This window comes from Miscanthus floridulus, chromosome 9 (genome assembly GCF_019320115.1).
Source record: "Miscanthus floridulus cultivar M001 chromosome 9, ASM1932011v1, whole genome shotgun sequence".
In the NCBI taxonomy this organism is placed as follows: domain Eukaryota; kingdom Viridiplantae; phylum Streptophyta; class Magnoliopsida; order Poales; family Poaceae; genus Miscanthus; species Miscanthus floridulus.
This window is the reverse complement of record NC_089588.1, coordinates 19,147,049-19,165,035: the sequence shown is the minus strand read 5'-3', so window position 1 is coordinate 19,165,035 and position 17,987 is coordinate 19,147,049. Positions and strand designations below refer to the sequence as shown.

Genomic DNA, 17,987 nt, shown 5'->3' with positions numbered 1-17,987 from the left:
GACTCCTATGCTTTGCAAGTAAATTACACACACATATATATATATGTTATATATACCTATATAAAATTGCACATTAGCATATATACAATTATACATATATATAGCCAAAGGGCCCGCTGTCAAGTTCGCTCGAGGGCCCTTCAAGGCGTAGAACCAGCCCTGCTCAAGAGTATTGTGGTAATTTCCATAGCATATATGTTTCTAATAGAGTTAAATGCATCATTGATCCGTTAACTTTTGTCCATGTTTCATTTGGGTCCATCAACTGTGAAAGTGGTTTTTCGGGTCCATAAACTTTTGAAGTGATGTATCTCTAGTCCATACCCCTTCGTTTCTTTTTTTAATCCGACGTGGCGGTCCATAGTGGCGCTGACATGGCCTTGGAGGTAGTTGTGGCTCACGTGAGCGGTAGACGAGGGCTGGTTGATGACCTCCTGGCACTGGTGGCGCTCGACCACGGCAGGCTGCCACGCCGGCGCCCGGCAGTGGCGTGCGGCAACAGCTCCACGACGGGGCCGCGCTGGAACATGCGCTCGTCGACGAGCCCGCCCGTCCAGCAGCTCCACGACGGGGCCCGGGCGCACGCACCGGGGCGCCTTGTACTGGTTGATGGACGCGCCGCGGGCGAGCGCATAGTCCATGAGCTTGTCGAACGTGCCGTCCGACACCACCCGGATCTCCTGCGGTCGGCGGCGCGGCCCTGGCGGTACACGCTGTTGAGCGCCTCCTCCACTGCCAGGCAGCAGTCCTCGAACACCGACGCCGGCACGGGCGTCGTCGTCGCGGCCCCGCCCGCGGCGCGGAAGCGGAGCTCCCAGAAGAGCACGTAGTGGCCCGGGATGGTCCCGGCGTCCGCGTAGCTCGTGTACTCCACCAGCGACGCGCCGAACGGGGCCAGGTGCTGCACCGCACCGCTCACCGCCGCGTGCATCTCCGCCTCGTCGGTCTTGTCGGAGTCGATGCTCAGCACCACGTTCTTGCGGCGCAAGAAGTTGAACATGGGCGCCTGGTTCTTGAACCCGGCCACGCGCAGCACGTCGCCCACGCGATAGCGATACAGCCCTGAGGGTCACACGGTTGCACAGCTAGCGTTGTTAGTGTCACTGCACAGCACTGAACTTGTCATCTATCAGTAGGCACACAGTGCGTACAACCTGATTAGGTGGTGACCACGAGCTCGTACTCGTGCCCGAGCTTGACGTCGACGAGGTCCACGAGGTCGCGCTGGTCGGGCTCGCCGGCGGCGGCGTCGGGGTGTGGCAAGGGGAGGAACTCGAAGTAGCACATTGTGGGGATGAGGGTGTAGGCGACCTCGCTGGGCTTGCACATGGGGTTGAGGTTGATGCCGAAGTAGCTCTCGGAGGACGCGTACATGGTGCACGTGAGCGGCAGCCCGCCGTTGTAGAACTCCAGCTGCGGGATGTACTGCGCCATGGCGCCGGTGACGATGACGTCGATGTACTTGGTGTTGGGCCACACCCTCCGGATGATCCCCTGCCACGACGGCCTGGCGCACTCGGCCTCGACGGCGTCGGCGAGCGCCGGGTCGGCGCGGAGGAGCACCCGCTGCTCCACGGCGGCGCGCACGGCGCGGTCCGTGACCGCCTCGGCGTCCAGCGTGCCGCTGCGGATGTCCCGGCACAGGCGCTGCCTGGGCTGCTCCAGGAAGCGGATGGCGCGGAGGAAGCCCGAGGCGAAGACGGCGCCCACGCGGAGCACGTCGGCGCGGTGCACGAGCCCGCACAGCAGCTGCGCGTACATGCTCTGGTACGCGTCCACGCAGAGGATGGCCTCGTCGGGGTTGGTGTACACGGTGTAGGGGTCGTGGGGGCGCTCCAGGAAGTGACGGCTCCGGTAGAAGCTGGTCAGGACCGGGCGCGCCCGGTGCCCCCCGGCGTGCGCGACTCCGCCTTGACGAAGTAGAGGTACATGCACTTGCCCTTGTCCAGCCCAGGCACGGCGTGGCTCATCACCGGCATCAGCAGGCTGTACAGCAGCGATCGCCGGTCCATCTCGTCGGCGATCGCCGGCATCAGTTTGCGCTCCCCTCCCGACGTGCTGGAGCTGCCAGCATGCCACGTACGGCCATTACTATCCCGGGCCACTACGTGCTCTTCTGGGAGCTCCGCCTCCGCGCCGCCGCCGCGGGTGGGGCCGCGACGACGACGCCCGTGCCGGCGTCGGTGTTCGAGGACTGCTGCCTGGCAGTGGAGGAGGCGCTCAACAGCGTGTACCGCCAGGGCCGCGCCGCCGACCGCTCCATCGGGCCGCTGGAGATCCGGGTGGTGTCGGACGGCACGTTCGACAAGCTCATGGACTACGCGCTCGCCCGCGGCGCGTCCATCAACCAGTACAAGGCGCCCCGGTGCGTGCGCCTGGGCCCCATCGTGGAGGTGCTGGACGGGCGGGCGCGTCGACGAGCGCGTGTTCCAGCGCGGCCCCGTCGTGGAGCTGTTGCCGCACGCCACTGTCGGGCGTCGGCGTGGCAGCCTGCCGTGGACGGTGCAGGCGAGCGCCACTAGTGCCAGGCAACCAGCCCTCGTCTACTGCTCACGTGAGCCACAACTGCCTTCGAGGCCATGTCAGCGCCACTACGGACCGCCACGTCGGATTAAAAAAGAAACGAAGGGGTATGGACTAGAGATACATCACTTCAAAAGTTTATGGACCCGAAAAACCACTTTCACAGTCGATGGACCTAAGTGAAACATGGACGGAAGTTAACGGATCAATGATGCATTTAACTCTTTCTAATAAGCTCTCGCGTGAGTGGTGGTTCGTCGTTCTGTTCTGCTGGAGCCCGTAGCAAAGGAGGTGCCTGCTACGTCCATGGACTGCCTGGTGGACTAATCCGAAGGACACCATACGACTACGACCGGGAACACGGGCATTGGAGCGAATGTAGTCGTAGGCTCGTAGCACAGGTACACGTTGAGCATGAGCGGTGCCCTCGTGGACTGCAGGAACCGGCCTGACGGGTTGAAGAAGGCATGGAATGCCGAGAATGACATCATATATATCGCATGACTGCTCAAAACAGAGTTTACCAAAAACTAGTCGGTCGTCATAAGAAAAAAGTATTCCTTTCTAGCTGCTCAGCATCTTTTTTTTTTTTGGAAAAGATCCTCACTGGCTTTCCAATCCTTATTGTTATTGAGTTTTGTATGGTTTATTGTAATGCCAAAATATATAAATGGAAGTTGGCCCACAACACATCCAAAGATCTCTGAATACTGGTCCATGAAGTTTTTAGCCTCTCTCCATAGCAAAATAACTTACTTTTGTGGAAGTTAACCTTTCTTTAATCCTAAAAGCTGTGCATTAGCGCAAAAATATTTTTCTTGCTCTTCGCTTGTTTGATACCATGCTCCATATATAGATCGAAGGAACGTTGCTACTACTTCATTGATCGGTTTGACAACTGGTGGTAGTGAGATGGCTGTGATACAATTGTTATGTATATACAGTTCTTGGCCGTAACAGATAACTAAATTGTACAGCACTCTGTTACTCTGAGGAACAAGCTAAGACGACCGTTGGAGATGTCCATTCGATTAAGGGCCCGTTCGTTTTGACTTAGTCCTTGCCGGAACTATTCCTGCTACTGCTTACCTGTATAAAATATAGCTGTGTTCCTAACCGGATCAATTTCTGGGTTCTATTCCATGCTATCCGAATGTGCGCTAAGGGATCACATCCTGGCCGGGCCTGTAGCCCACGCCACAAACCCTGCCTTCGCCGCATACTGCAAGGCCTCTCGCCCAAAAACATTTATTTTCAGCATTAAATTTTCCCTCCTTTATTTACTCATTTTTGTAGTGCGACGCTTCTTCAAGGTCTCGACAGTTGGATGGGCAATGGACACGCCTGCATTTGTTGGGAGCTCTTAGCTACTATTAGCTGTGAATTGACGGAGCTAGTAATAAATGCAGGTGTATTTGCATAGTTGGAATGGCGAAGATCCACCGCCGGCGTCGTCCGCCTGCATGCCCTTGCTCACTTGCACCCGTGCCCTCGTCCACCTCGCCTATCGCGGAAGAGGAGGCATCAGAGCTCTGCACGTGCGCCCCCATCCACCTCGCATAGTTGGTAGGAAGGGGACACTACTGGAAACAGGGACTTTGCCGAGCGCTGCATTCGGCATAGGCCACTCGGAGAAAAAAAGTCGGCAAAGCCTTCTTTGCCGAGTGTCATTTGTCGGGCACTCGGCAAAGCCTTTGCCGAGTGTCCTAGCCGTTAACGGTGCGCTTGCTTTGCCGAGTGTCTCAAGGACGACACTCGGCAAAGAATTTATATAATTTTTTTTCCAAAATTGTTTGCCGAGTGTCGGCTCTCGGCAAAGAATTTTTTTTATTTTTTTTTAAAAAGTCTCTTTGCCGAGTGTCTGCGGTGACACTCGGCAAAGCCTTCCCCTTTGCCGAGTGTCGTGGCCTGACACTCGGCAAAGCTGGGAAATCTGGTGTTTTCCTCCAGTTTTTGCCAGCTTTGCCGAGTGCAGTGGGCATTGCACTCGGCAAAGAGGCCTTTGTCGAGTGTGACACTCGGCAAAGCGTTTATAATTGCCTATTTTTTCTTGTTTTTACATTCCAACACTTTCATCACACATTCAAACAGAAAATTTCACAGATATTCATCACATTCTTCAAATCCATGACATTCATCACACATCCATCCCATTATCACACATTCATCACTTACATATCACAAACACCATTTAGAAGTCACAAACATAAGTGTCTGAATATATCACATCGAAATTCACAAGTTCAAAAGTTGTTCATCATCTAACATCCAGTTTATTACCACAATTCCATGAATATGGACAAGTTCAAACTCATTACCAAATACGCCTTTGATCGGGCGGTGACTGATACGGATCCTGAGGATTAGGCGGATTATTGGAACCCGCCGACTGAGGCTACACAAAGGAGTATATATTCTATGTGTTAGACATGTACTTGGCTAGCTAATTAGAAATTACTTGCATGTAAGAGACTGCAATTAACTTTCATACTCACATGTGTAGGTCCATCCCAGGGTGAGGCTGCAGGTGGAGGTGGTGGAGCGAGCAGCTCAGGTGGCACAACAAGACTCGTATGTTGCCCAAGGCTTTGAAGAAAGCCCGTGATGCTCGACAACCGAGTCTCATAGGTCTCCGTGATGCCCGTCAACCTACTCTCATAGGTCTGATGCTGGGACATCAGCTGCGCCTGTAGCTCTTGACGCTGCCGAGCTTCTTCTTCGAGCCGAGCCTGCAACATTTCACTCCAATGTTTTAGTAATGCATAGCTAATTACGGTGTGTAAAAGTCAATATACGACGAGTCAAACTGAAATTACCTCGAGAACGTCGACCCGCTGCTGTGCAACAGTCGGCCATGTGCGTATGGCCAGGCTCTCGCTCGTGCTCCGGGCTCAGATCGTGGAGAGGTCGGGGACAGCGGTCGAGTCGATTGTGCCATCGGCAATCCACATGCGGCCATGCTTCTTTCCTCCTCCCAACCTCATGACAAGCTCCGTATCAATCTCCTGTGTGCACGGGTCGAAGTCTGGCCCATGGACTGACCTTGCCGCCGACGTGTACTCGCTGATGCGGGTGTGGACGCTCGAGTTCGTGTACTCCTGGGGCCCGTCCTCCAGGCTGAAGGAGACGTCGGACGTCGCCTTTCCCTTGTGGGACATGCACCATGCTTGGAAGTCCGAGCACTCCTGGCCTTGATGTGCCGCCCTCTACGAGAAAGACATCAAGAAGATTAGAAATCAGTCATAATTGAGCATTAGAATAGATAAATGAATTCGTGTACCCATGCATCTCTGTATCCGGCGAGGTTGCGGCTGCCTTGATGGTGTGCTGGTCCTTGCATCTCCAAACGCCGTTCCCTTGCAGCGTTGTGCATCGAGGCATACCCCTCCGTAAACCAGTTGTCCACGATCTTCTCCCACGCCTCGGGATACGATCCGCACCACCAGGGAATCATCTGCATGTCATCCGGTAATTGACATATAAGATGATCGAATTAAACCTACTTATTCTCAAAATGAATCAATCTGGATGTTCTCATGTACCTCAATGTACTGCTCCCGGGTCAGGTCCATGGTTCTGGCATCGGCCTTTTTGACCCTCTGTCCAAGCTTCGACCCGTAGTAGGTGACAACGGCCTAGATCTTCGCCTCGTGAATCATGTCGACGACGAGCTTTTTACAGGCTTTGGTCGCCACCTGATCCTTCCTGCCCTCAAATCCCTCCTCGCATTTGAAATAAGCCTGTAGACAAACACGATATTTGTATGGATATTTTTTAAAGAAAAAGTTCAATGAAAGAAGCAATGCTATGCGAGGAGACTTACCCAGAACTCCCCAATGACCCATGCTACCTTGTTGGGGTATGGCTCCGTATCAGCGGCGATGGCATAGTGGTCAAACGAACAGGCCGCCAACATGTTGTTCTTGTACGTGACGACGCTGGGGTAGTGTTGCCTGCATAGAAGACCCAGGATGCCATTGGGGGTGCGTGCACCAGCACCGGACACAACCACCTAGTTCCTGCACATGTGATTAAGAAAAATTAGTAGTTCATCTTTGTTTGAACTTATCATATGAAGTAGGGGCAAATAAAATGTCAAGTTTACTTACTTTTGCCCTTCAGGGCGAATCACTGGGCGGCGGTGAGGAAGCGAAAAAGTAGGGAGGCTCGCAGGACCTCACAGGTACACCCTCGGAGCAGAGGAAGAGGAACCCGTGCCTCCCGCCAATGCCTCCTGCTCGTCGCCCTCGAGGGGCGTCTGCGAAACCTCCTCCTCCTCCTCCTCCTCCTCGTGCGCCCTCTCCACGGGCGTCACCGGCTCCACCTCCTCCAACACCTGGAGACGTGCCGGGGGCCTCCTGCTCCTCGGGTTCCTCCTCCTCCTCGCGTCCGACCCCTCGGCCTCCTCCCCCGCTTGGTAAAGTGACCTGACGGGCCTGTGACGCCCACCCGCCATCTTTGTTGAATCACCTGAAAAAAAGAAAAGTATTACATGTATTAGAAATAATATTCATGCTTACAAAACACTAATTAGAAATAGATGCAAAATGATAATCAACTTTAGTATTACATTTATTAGAAATAATCATCATTATTTGGATTAGCTGGATCATAGGTCTCATCATCGCTATCAACATTGTCCAAATCATCAACACTAATTGAAGGAGGAATGTTGTCTTCATTGTCATTGCCTAAACGTAATCGCTCAAGCATTTGTAGGTCATCCACATTTTGGACCTCATCTCTAGCATCCTCATCATCAACCCTTTCATTGTCTACTTCCATTTCTATCGCTTCGGTTAAGTCTACCACAAAGCTTCCTTGTAGCCCCTCTTCTTGAAAGAACTCTCCCTCATATGTGCTTGGATTGAAGTTGTAATCTTCATCGTTTGGGGCAGGTAGTTTACCATGTGGTGATACCTTGTGCATAATAGCCCAACCCTTAAGCTCTTTGTCTTGGCACGCGTATGGCATATAATACACCTGATAGGCTTGTTGAGCCACAATATAGACATCTTTTCCTGGGTAGATGGAATCTGGTTGAATCTCCACTAGCCCAAGATTAGGGGTCTGTCTCGTTGCTCCAGGATCAAACCAGTGGCATTTGAATATGACAGGATTAAGAGCTTTGGAACCATGAAATGATAGTTCATAGATTTCCTCAATTCTTCCATAATATTGGACCTCATCAGTGCCTAGTGTTAAAACTCCGCTATTTGTGGTCTTTCGATTGGGGCGACTCTGCTCGTAGCATGTTGTTTGAAAGCGATATCCATTCACGTCATAGCCGTTAAATGACTTGACCCTAATGGCACAACCATTTGCAACCTGTCTTAACTCGTCACTTATAGTAACATTAGTTTGGGCCTTCCGTTTGAACCAAGAAATGAAATCAGGCCTCCCTGGTCCTGCACCCTTTGAAAGAAGGGTATCAGTTTCCTACGGGGTTGGATCCCTTCGTCCTTGCCAGGTTTGACGAGTGAATTCCCTGTATCAAAGAGAAATAAGGGGCTTGGATGCGAAATAGTGTGACGGCGTATCGAAACAATGGGGTTGAGAACTTACCCAATGAACGGCTGCACCTCGACAATGTTGGTCAACACATACAGCATGATACTGCGCCACTCTTCATTTTTTAATTGCTTAGTGGTTGATGCACTTGCGCTTCCGAGCTGCCCTTGGAAAAGGCTGAGCTTCGATTCATTTTTGCCAGCATTGTAACGAGGGGGTGGATTATGCACGCTAGGAAGGAGGTTCGGTTTGTAGTATTTCTATGTGAAGGTTCCCACCTCCTCCCTAATGGTTTCCTCTGCAATGGAAGCCTCAATTTTGGCCTTATTTCTACATTTTGTTCGAACAGTCTTCAGACATCTCTTGATTGGATAGCACCACCAGGCCTGCATGGCCCCCCCATACATGCCTCATAGGGGAGGTGCACAATCAAATGCTGCATCGGCAAGAAGAAGCCGGGTGGAAAGATCTTCTCCAACTTACAGACTAACATAGGTGCCGCTTTTTCCAAGTCACTAACGACGAACCGGTCAAGCTCCTTTGCACAAAGCCGGCGAAAGAAATAGCTCAACTCTGCAAGCACTTGCCATATATGATCAGGGACATAGCCTCGAACCATCGCTAGAAGAAGCCGCTCAATCCAGATGTGGAAGTCATGACTCTTCATCCCGTTGACTCGCAGAGTGCCTAAGTTGACTCCCCTCCTCAGATTCGCTGCATACCCATCAGGGAACATTAGCATTTGGATCCATTGAAGTACTTCCCTCCTCTGATCCCTGGTCAAGATGAAATCGACCTTAGGCCGCCTCCATGTCTTGTTGCCTCTAGGAGGCTGCATCTCTTGCTTTGGTCTATCACATAACGTTGCTAGGTCCACTCTAGCCTTAGTGTTGTCCTTAGACTTTTCAGTGTCCATGAGTGTTCCCCAAAGTGCCTCGGCGACATTCTTCTCAGTGTGCATTACATTGATGTTATGTGGCAGAAGAAGGTCATCGAAATAGGGGAGCCTCGTCAAGCCTGACTTATGTGTCCACATATGTTGCTCACCATATCCCACAAACCCACCATCTAGAGCGGACACGAGAGCATCTATCTGCGCATGAACCTCGGCACCAGTCATCATCCGTGGTGGAGGGTCTGTCACTACGACACCTTTCGTAAAGTTCTTGATGTCTTGTCTAAATGGATGCTCAGAAGGGAGGAATTGCCGATGTGCGTCGAACGACGAATACTTGCCACCCTTCCGTAACCAGATGAACCTCAAAGCTTCCTTGCATACTGGGCATGGGAACTTCCTGTAAACACACCAACCGCTGAATAACCCAAACGCCAAGAAGTCATGCATGGAGTACTGGTACCAAACGTGCATTTTGAAGCTTGTCTTTGTAGCTCTGTCGTATGTCCATACCTCTACCTCCTAAGCATGGATCAATTCATCAATCACCGGCTCCATGAATACACCCATATTACTCCCCAGATGTCCAAGAATTATCTACGACAAGAATATGTTATGTAGTTCAAAGGAGACACTGAGGGGGGAGATTGAGGGGGATAACGGACACGGGCCAACATGTGTATGGGGCAGCCATCATTCCATAAGGATTGAACCCGTCTGTTGCCAACGCAACACGTACATTACGAGCCTCTCTAGCTTTTTCACGATATATGTCATCGAAGTGTTTCCATGCTTCACCATCGGCTGGATGCACCATCTTCTCCGGACTGTACCATTTTCCATTTTTGTGCCATGTCATCTGTTTCGTGGATTCCTCGTTCATGAATAGCCATTGGATCCTCGATAGGAACGGAAGGCGCCATACGATCTTCACTCGGACTGTCGTCTGACTCTTCTGACCATCATTAGAGTCTGTCTCTAGGTACCTAGACGATTCACACTTTGGACAGTACTTTGCGTCCACATGTTCTTTCCAGAATAGGACGCACACCTTCGGACAAGAATGTATCTGCTCATACGGCAACTTAAGTGCCCAAAGGAGCTTCTGTGAATCGTACATGCTCTTTGGTAGAATGTGGCCCTCCGGAAGCAGGGTGCCAATCACGATCAACATCTTATCAAAGCCGTCTCGACTGATGTTTAACTCGGACTTCAACGCCATCAAGCGTCCAATGGCGTCAAGTTCAGACACCGAGGACCGATCGTAAAGGGGCTTCTGAGCAGAGTTCATCATCTCGTAGAAAGCCTTTGTGGCTGCCTCCATCTCCTCCTTCTCGCATTCGTCAACGCCGAGTGCTTGGTGAACATCATCTAACAAGTCTGGTACATCGGCATCATCATCAAAAGCTTCGACGCGTGGTCTCACCACCTCCTCTCTCGTACAATGGGCTTCACCATGGTAGATCCACCAGGTGTAGCCCAGCATATATCCATTCTTCACAAGATGTTTACCCATGTCAACCTTGTTTATCCTTCTCCTGTTTGCACATTTGGAGCATGGACACGGCTCTAGCAGATGTGATGACGAAGCCTTGCCAAATGCCTTGTTCAAAAAAGCCTCGGTATTACGAAACCATTCATCTATGTACTCCATGTGACTTTTCCAGCCTGTGTACATCCACTAACGGTCATCCATCCTCTAAAATGCCAGCGAGTAATGCAACCATCAACTACATCTACACGACTTTCATACTGTCTAATAGGTGAGGATAGGTCCTAATCCCACCCGTGGATGCATAGATGAGGTTAGTTACCATGGTCTGCTCCTATCCCAGACATAATTTTGGCAGCACCTCCCCGCTGTTCTCTCAATACACGTCCTGGTAGGGAGAGTGTGTATCCGGAGAACAACGGGGAGGTAATGCCGAAACCCTGTCTCGGATTGGAGCGGACCACGGAAACTAAACTCATCTACACATCTGCGGGCTATCCAAATAATGTGGACAATCTAAAAAAGATACGGCCGTAGATATGCAAAGATATGCATACCACCAACCATATCTCTTTCGGACGGGAGACGCCTAACTTGGTTACGCGATCTACGACCAAGGTACGCAAAAGAGGGGTTATACCTAGGGTGTCGGTGGAGTCAGGCTAGCAGGGCGGTGGCGAGTCGGTGCAGTGGCGAGGCGACGCGGTGCAGGCAGACCCGCAACGCCGAGGAAGACGATCGGTGTAGCCAAGGTGCTCCAGCTCCGCTCAGACAATTCCTTCACCTGCATGAAAAACAAATAGATTTGGGTCAATTCTAAATTTTGGCAACACCTCCCTGGCACGGGGAGGTTTCCAAAACCTACAAAAAACAACGGCATAAAGGCCAACAATCACAACGGCTCGAAGGCCGACAATCACAATGGCTCGAAGGCCGACAATCACAATGGCTCGAAGGCCGACAATCACAATGGCTCAAAGGCCGACAATCACAATGGCACATCATTATACCTTGGCGGCAGAGACGTCGACGAGATGGGAACACGGGGAAGATGGCGCCGGGAACGGAACGGGATGGCAACCTCCTTCCTCCTTCTTCCTCCTTCCTCTCCTTCCTCCTTCCTCCCCCCTTCTTCCTCCTTCTACACCGGTGGTTCGGTGGGGCATGGCGGGGCGGGGAGCGGCGGGGCAGCGGCCGGCAGGGCCGGGTGCGGCGCTCTTCGCCGGTCGCGGCGACGGGAAGCAGGGCCGGACGCGGCGCGGCGCAAATCGGCGGCGGGGAGGGTCGGGGTGGGGCTTGATGCCGGCATCGGGGCAGCGCGTGCGTGCAGCGGCGGGGAGGGTCGGGGCGGGGCTTGATGCCGGCGTCGGGGTAGCGCGCGCGTGCAGCGGCGACGCGGGGCGGGGCGCCGGGCAAGCGCGCGCGGGCAGCGGGGCAGCGCGGGGCGGGGCGCTGGGGCAGCGCGCGAGGGGGCGGCGGCGGCGGCGCGTAGGCGGCGGGGAGCGGTTGTGTGGATAGGGTTTGGCCGGGGTGGGCCGGTCGGGGCCCATTTTGATGTTAGGTCCTTTGCCGAGTGCCACGGGCCGGCACTCGGCAAAGGTTTTTTTATATTTTTTTGTTTATTTTCTTTGCCGAGTGCCCTAGTTTCTAAGCACCATACGTGACAACGTGCACGAAACTTTTTCAAATTTTTACCATAGGCTCCACATGCTATATAACGATGCATCCACAAGTTTCATGATTTTCTGAATTCATTTGAATTTTATACAATTTAAAAACACTTTGGCCGCAACTTTGTCCTCATGTTTTGTTAAGAAGATGTGAAAAATATCCCGCAAGTTCCTGGATACGGCCTCAAAACACACTCACTAGCATGACAATCATTTTTCAAATGATTAGATTTTATTATTCGATGCACCTGCAGTTCAAACTTGCTTTTTGCGAAATAAATCAACAAAACAAAAATAATTCTAAAAATATAGTAAAAAGTCACAAAATTCAACCAAATTTTAACATGTACTTTAAAGCACTGTAGCAACCCTAAAGAAAAAATCTGGGAGCAAAAATAAAAAAAAATTTGCCGAGTGCCAGACCTGGCACTCGGCAATGGGGGTCTTTGCCGAGTTCCAGAGACAGGGCACTCGACAAAGAAAATAAACAAAAAAAATAAATAAAATTTAAAAAATTCTTTGCCGAGTGTCTGACGGCGACCACTCGGCAAAGCCTAACGGTGGGTGGCTGCCGTCACCTCGGTTAGCCTTTGCTGAGTCTTTAGCTTTGCCGAGAGCCCGACACTCGGCAAAGGGAGGATTTGCCGAGTGCTATCCTTATGCCGAGTGTTTGGCTTTGCCGAGTGCGGCACTCGGGCACTCGGCAAAGTAGGAAACACTCGGCAAAGCCCCTGTTTCCCATAGTGGGAGGCCTGCGCTACCGCAGTTCCCTACCAGGTAGGCCGTAACCATCAACGATGTTGTGTTTCAGGCATTTTCGGACACGTTACCAGCCTATGTTTCAAGTGTTTCAATTGTTTCAGACGTATGTTTTAAGTGTTTCATCTGGATGTTTTCAAGCATATGTGTTTAAATGTTTCAGATGTTTTCAGACTTACGTTGTAAGTGTTTCATCTGGATGTTACAAAAATAGATATGGATATTGCATATGTTGCTATGACTATACACGCATATGTTCAAAAGCATGTTACAAGTGTTTCATCTATTTTTAGACGTATGTTGCACGTGTTATATTTGGATGTTGCATATGTTGCAAATGGTTATGTTGCAAGTGTATGTTCCGATCTGATGTTTTGGAAATTTGCGTAGAACGAGCCTTAATTATCTGGATTCCGTCACAATTATTAAATTCTGATCTGTAGCACTAAAACTGAACATACACGTGTAACTAAGTCGTGTTGCTGAAATGGAAATCTGGAATCAACAGGTGCCTCAAGCACTCGACGATGAACATTATGGCCCTTCTTGCTTCTCTTATAATCCATCTTTTTCAGCTTGTTTTTTTAATCGAAACAGTGTTTTTCTCTCCCAACAAATCAGCCGGAACAGTGTTTTGGCTTGTTTTTTCAGCGAAGCGAACGGGGCCTATATTGATGAGTGATTATACGATGGACACAACGGGACGTCACAGCTACATTTGCAGGAACAACGGCCTAGAAGAGCATATATAGGATGGATGATGGATCCTGATGAGTACAATGTCGTAGCATGCACCACACAAATATAACGCTGACACTGAACCACAAAATACTACTGCTACACCTGGCTAACCATCTCCATTACTAGTTCCTAACCTCCAACGACTACGACAGGTGTACTACGTACTAGAGGAAAATTCACCAGAGGTCCACGAAGTTGACATAAGGTGTCACTTAGGTCTCCGAACTTTCAAAGTGATATCTGTAGATCCCTAAAGTTGGCAAAGGGTGTCATCTAGGTCCTAAACTTTCAAAGTGATCATCGGAGGTCCCTAAACTTGGCAGAGGGTGTCATCCAGGTCCCAAACTTTCAAAGTGATCACCGCAGGTCTCTAAACTTGGCAAAGGGTGTCATCCAGGTCCCAAATACTGTAGCGATTCGGCACAGAATTTTAAAAAAAGAAATCTAAATTTTGGTAATGTAGCTACATTCTGCAGAAAATTCTAAAAATTGTATCTTTTTAATACGATCTCGCACGAAGATGATTTTTATATAAAAGTTGTAGCTCTCGATGGGATCTACAACTTTCTAGTTTTGAGTATTTTAATTTGAGGTCGCTAATATACTCAAAAAAATTAAATAAATTTTCAGCAGTATATTAATCGCGTACGAACGCTTGTCGCCTTGAAAAAAACATATCTTTCTTATATGCTGTCAAATGGAGATACTTTTTATATAAAAGATGTAGCGCTCGATGAGATCTACAACATTCTAATTTTGAGTTTTTCAATTTAAAGTCTTTAAGATGTTCAAAAAAATTTAAAATGCAAAACCACTATACATGAACTGAAATCAGCATTTTAACTTTTTTAGCATCTTACCGACCTTAAATTAAAAACTCATAATTAGAAGAGAGAATTATTTATTTGGCACTAAAACAAACCAGTGTTTCGTATTTGACACTCGAAAATTTGAACTTTCTTATCTGGCAACGAGTTGAAATTTCCTTTCGTAAATGGCACTGCCATCAATTTAGGGCAGTAACGGTGTCAAGTGATCGGCAAAAAGACATAAATACCCTTGTTTGCAGCAGAAACCCATGGTGCCAAATAGGAAAGTTCAAGTATTTTCGTATGGTGCCAAATAGGGAAGTTTAAGTATTTTCGTATGGTGCCAAATAGGAAAGTTCAAGTATTTTTGTATGGTGCCAAATAGGGAAGTTCAAGTATTTTCGTATGGACGATATTGGCCTCAACTACTTCCCTCATCCTAGTCACTGACGGTTGGCCCCACGCGTGCTCATCGTCAACTGCAGCCACCAGCAGTTTCCGTACGTGTGTACCCATCAACTAATTAGCGGATTGAGATGCTGCAGGCGAACCCCGGGGTGCTACACCGTCGTGGTGAGCACCAAGAACATCACGCTCAACTGGTACTTCGGCAACGACCGCTCCATGCTGCTATCCAACTGCATCTTCCACATGGGTGGTGCCGCCACGCTACTGTCCAACCGCCGCACCGACGCCGAGAGCCCCAAGTACCGGCCGCTGCACACGGTGCACACCCACAAAGGCGCCGCGGACGAGTGCTACGGCTGCGTGTACCAGCACGAGGACGGCACAGGCCGCGTCGGCGTGTCGCTGGCGCGCGAGCTCATGGCCGTCGCCGGGGACGCGCTCAAGACGAACATCACCACCCTGGGCCTGCTGGTGCTCCCGCTGTCGGAGCTGCTCAAGTTCCTCAGGTCCCTCATGCTCCGTCGCGTCCTCCGCTCCCGCAGCGTCCGTACGTACATCTCGGACTTGCCGATGACCAGGAACAGCAGGCTCCCAGCAGCTGAGGCACCTGCACGCTCGACTGCCATGGCCGAGAAGGCAGCCACGCCATGGCCGGCGAGCGCGCGCGAGCAGGCCGCCACGCTGCTGCCTTCTCGGTTGTCAGCAGAAGCAACTCCATAACGGCTGAGAAACCCTGGCATATCGGATCTGCAACAGCCTCAATAGCTCACGCGCACTTCACACGCATGCCGCGCCCTTGCATGCGCGCTCGCCGCGCCAGTGACTCGCTCACCACGCTCTCGCGTGCCCGGTCCTCGCGCTGCCTGCATGTCCGCTAGGCGTGCTCGCCCATTCTCAGTGTACAGCACGGCCAAAGGCCCCGGATGTAATCCTATATATGTATACTATAAATGATCAATGAAAGCTGTCCAGTTGTGCAATCTTATTCTACATCGGCCATGGCAGTCGAGCGTGCAGGTGCCTTAGCTGCTGGGGAGCCTGCTGTTCCTGGTCGTCGGCAAGTCCGGGATGTACGTACGGACGCTGCGGGAGTGGAGGACGCGACGGAGCACGAGGGACCTAAGGAACTTGAGCTGCTCCGATAGCGGGAGCACCAGCGGGCCCAGGGTGGTGATGTTCGTCTTGAGCGTGTCCCCGGCGACGGCCATGAGCTCACGCGTCCGCGACACGCCGACGCGGCCTGTGCCGTCCTCGTGCTGGTACACGCAGCCGTAGCACTCGTCCGCGGTGCCTTTGTGGGTGCGCACCGTGTGCAGCAGCCGGTACTTGGGGCGCCCGGTGTCGGCGCGGCGGTTGGACAGTAGCGCGGCGGCGCCACCCATGCGGAAGATGCAGTTGGACAGCAGCATGGAGCGGTTGTTGCCGAAGTACCAGTTGAGCGTGATGTTCTCGGTGCTCACCATGATGGCGTAGCACCCCGGGGTTCACCTGCAGCATCTCAATCCGCTAATTAGTTGATGGGTACACACGTACGGAACTGCTGGTGGCTGCAGTTGACGATGATCATGCATGGGGCCTACCGTCAGTGACTAGGATGAGGGAAGTAGTTGAGGCCAATATCGTCCATACGAAAATACTTGAACTTTCCTATTTGGCACCATACGAAAATACTTGAACTTCCCTATTTGGCACCATACAAAAATACTTGAACTTTCCTATTTGGCACCATACGAAAATACTTGAACTTTCCTATTTGGCACCATGGGTTTCTGCTGCAAACAAGGGTATTTATGTCTTTTTGCCGGTCACTTGACACCGTTACTGCCCTAAATGGATGGCAGTGCCATTTACGAAAGGAAATTTCAACTTGTTGCCAGATAAGAAAGTTCAAATTTTCGAGTGCCAAATACGAAACACTGGTTTGTTTCAGTGCCAAATAAATAATTCTCTCTAATTAGAAAGTTGTAGGTTTCATCGAGCGCTACAATTTTTATATAGAAATTATCTCTATCAGATGACATATAAAGAAGATTTGTTTTTTTTAAGGCGACAAGCGTTCGTACGCGATTAATATACTGCTGAAAATTTATTTAATTTTTTTGAGTGTATTAGCGACCTCAAATTAAAAAAACTCAAAACTAGAAAGTTGTAGATCCCGTCGAGAGCTACAACTTTTATACAAAAATCATTTTCGTGCGAGATCGTATTAAAAAGATATATTTTTTAGAATTTTCAGCAGAATGTAGCTACATTACCAAAATTTAGATTTCTTTTTTTAAAATTCTGTGCCGAATCGCTACAGTATTTGGGACCTGGATGACACCCTTTGCCAAGTTTAGGGACCTGCGGTGATCACTTTGAAAGTTTGGGACCTGGATGACACCCTCTGTCAAGTTTTGGGACCTCCGGTGATCACTTTGAAAGTTTGGGACCTAGATGACACCCTCTGCCAACTTTAGGAACCTACAGATATCACTTTAAAAGTTCGAGGATCTAAGTGACACCTCGTGCCAACTTCGTGGACCGCTGGTGAATTTTCCTCTACGTACTACTACTAGCTAGTAGTGGTAGCTAACAATATGCATGCATGCATGCTCATGCTCCAGAAACTAACACCAACTGCCAGGAGTAATTACAAAAGTCAAGCGCTGAATGCACGGGCGCGCGCGGCCTCCATGGTACCATCATCGTTCTTTCCGTGCATGTGCATGCATGCGCGAGCAGTGGCGGTCAGTTGCTCACTTGGGCTGCTTGCCGGCCGCCTTCGCCTTCAGGTTGGCGGCAGCGGCGGCGGGAGAGTGGCCGCCGCCGGAACCGGAAGGGCCGCCGGCGCCCTGGTGCTGCTGCTGCTCGCGCTGCTTGAGCTCGGCAAGGAGGGCCTTGTTCTCCTGGTCCAGCTGCTGCGCCTGCCTCCGCAGCCGCTCGTTCTCCTGCATGATGAGCAGGTTCTCCAGGCACAGGCTCGCGTTCACCCGCTCCATCTCTTCCTACCTGCACCTAGCCTCCGATCCTCCTGCGAGCCATGATGCAACAAAGAACAACGAACATAATAAGTAGAGAACAAAGCGAAAACAAGAAACGAAGGCTTGAAGCAGGTCGTATTTGCAATGCTAGCTCTACCATTTCTATCACTGCATGCACCTTACTGAAGTCTGAAGACTGAAGGGGTTGGCCTTCAA

General features: G+C 50.8%; 3 protein-coding genes and 1 pseudogene across 3 annotated transcripts; 2 read left to right on the top strand and 2 right to left on the bottom strand.

Moving 5' to 3' along the window:
• Positions 1-248: 248 nt before the first annotated feature.
• On the bottom strand, positions 249-2,072 carry LOC136479376 (probable indole-3-acetic acid-amido synthetase GH3.4; annotated as a pseudogene).
• Positions 2,073-2,522, top strand: LOC136479375 (probable indole-3-acetic acid-amido synthetase GH3.4). The gene has a single exon (XM_066477258.1). It carries the CDS (start codon positions 2,073-2,075, stop codon positions 2,520-2,522), a length of 450 nt encoding a protein of 149 aa, XP_066333355.1.
• A 170-nt stretch (positions 2,523-2,692) lies between these two features.
• On the top strand, positions 2,693-15,528 carry LOC136479373 (3-ketoacyl-CoA synthase 20-like). Its single transcript, XM_066477257.1, has 4 exons — positions 2,693-2,719; positions 5,027-5,094; positions 5,185-5,259; positions 14,961-15,528. Exons 1-4 carry the CDS (start codon positions 2,693-2,695, stop codon positions 15,526-15,528), a joined length of 738 nt encoding a protein of 245 aa, XP_066333354.1.
• A 302-nt stretch (positions 15,529-15,830) lies between these two features.
• Positions 15,831-16,292, bottom strand: LOC136479372 (3-ketoacyl-CoA synthase 20-like; the record flags this gene model as incomplete). The annotated part of the gene is made up of 1 exon (XM_066477256.1): positions 15,831-16,292. A coding segment is annotated over one exon (462 nt), but the record flags the coding sequence as incomplete, so codon positions are not given.
• Positions 16,293-17,987: the final 1,695 nt, after the last annotated feature.

Excerpts from the sequence above, each read along its gene's own strand:
- LOC136479375 (XM_066477258.1), top strand. The coding sequence starts at position 2,073 with ATGCCACGTACGGCCATTACTATCCCGGGCCACTACGTGCTCTTCTGG.
- LOC136479373 (XM_066477257.1), top strand. The coding sequence starts at position 2,693 with ATGGACCTAAGTGAAACATGGACGGAA. Across the intron at positions 2,720-5,026 it reads TAAGTGAAACATGGACGGAA|GTCCATCCCAGGGTGAGGCT; the intron begins GTTAACGGATCA and ends TCACATGTGTAG. Across the intron at positions 5,260-14,960 it reads CTTCGAGCCGAGCCTGCAAC|CTACACCGTCGTGGTGAGCA; the intron begins ATTTCACTCCAA and ends AACCCCGGGGTG.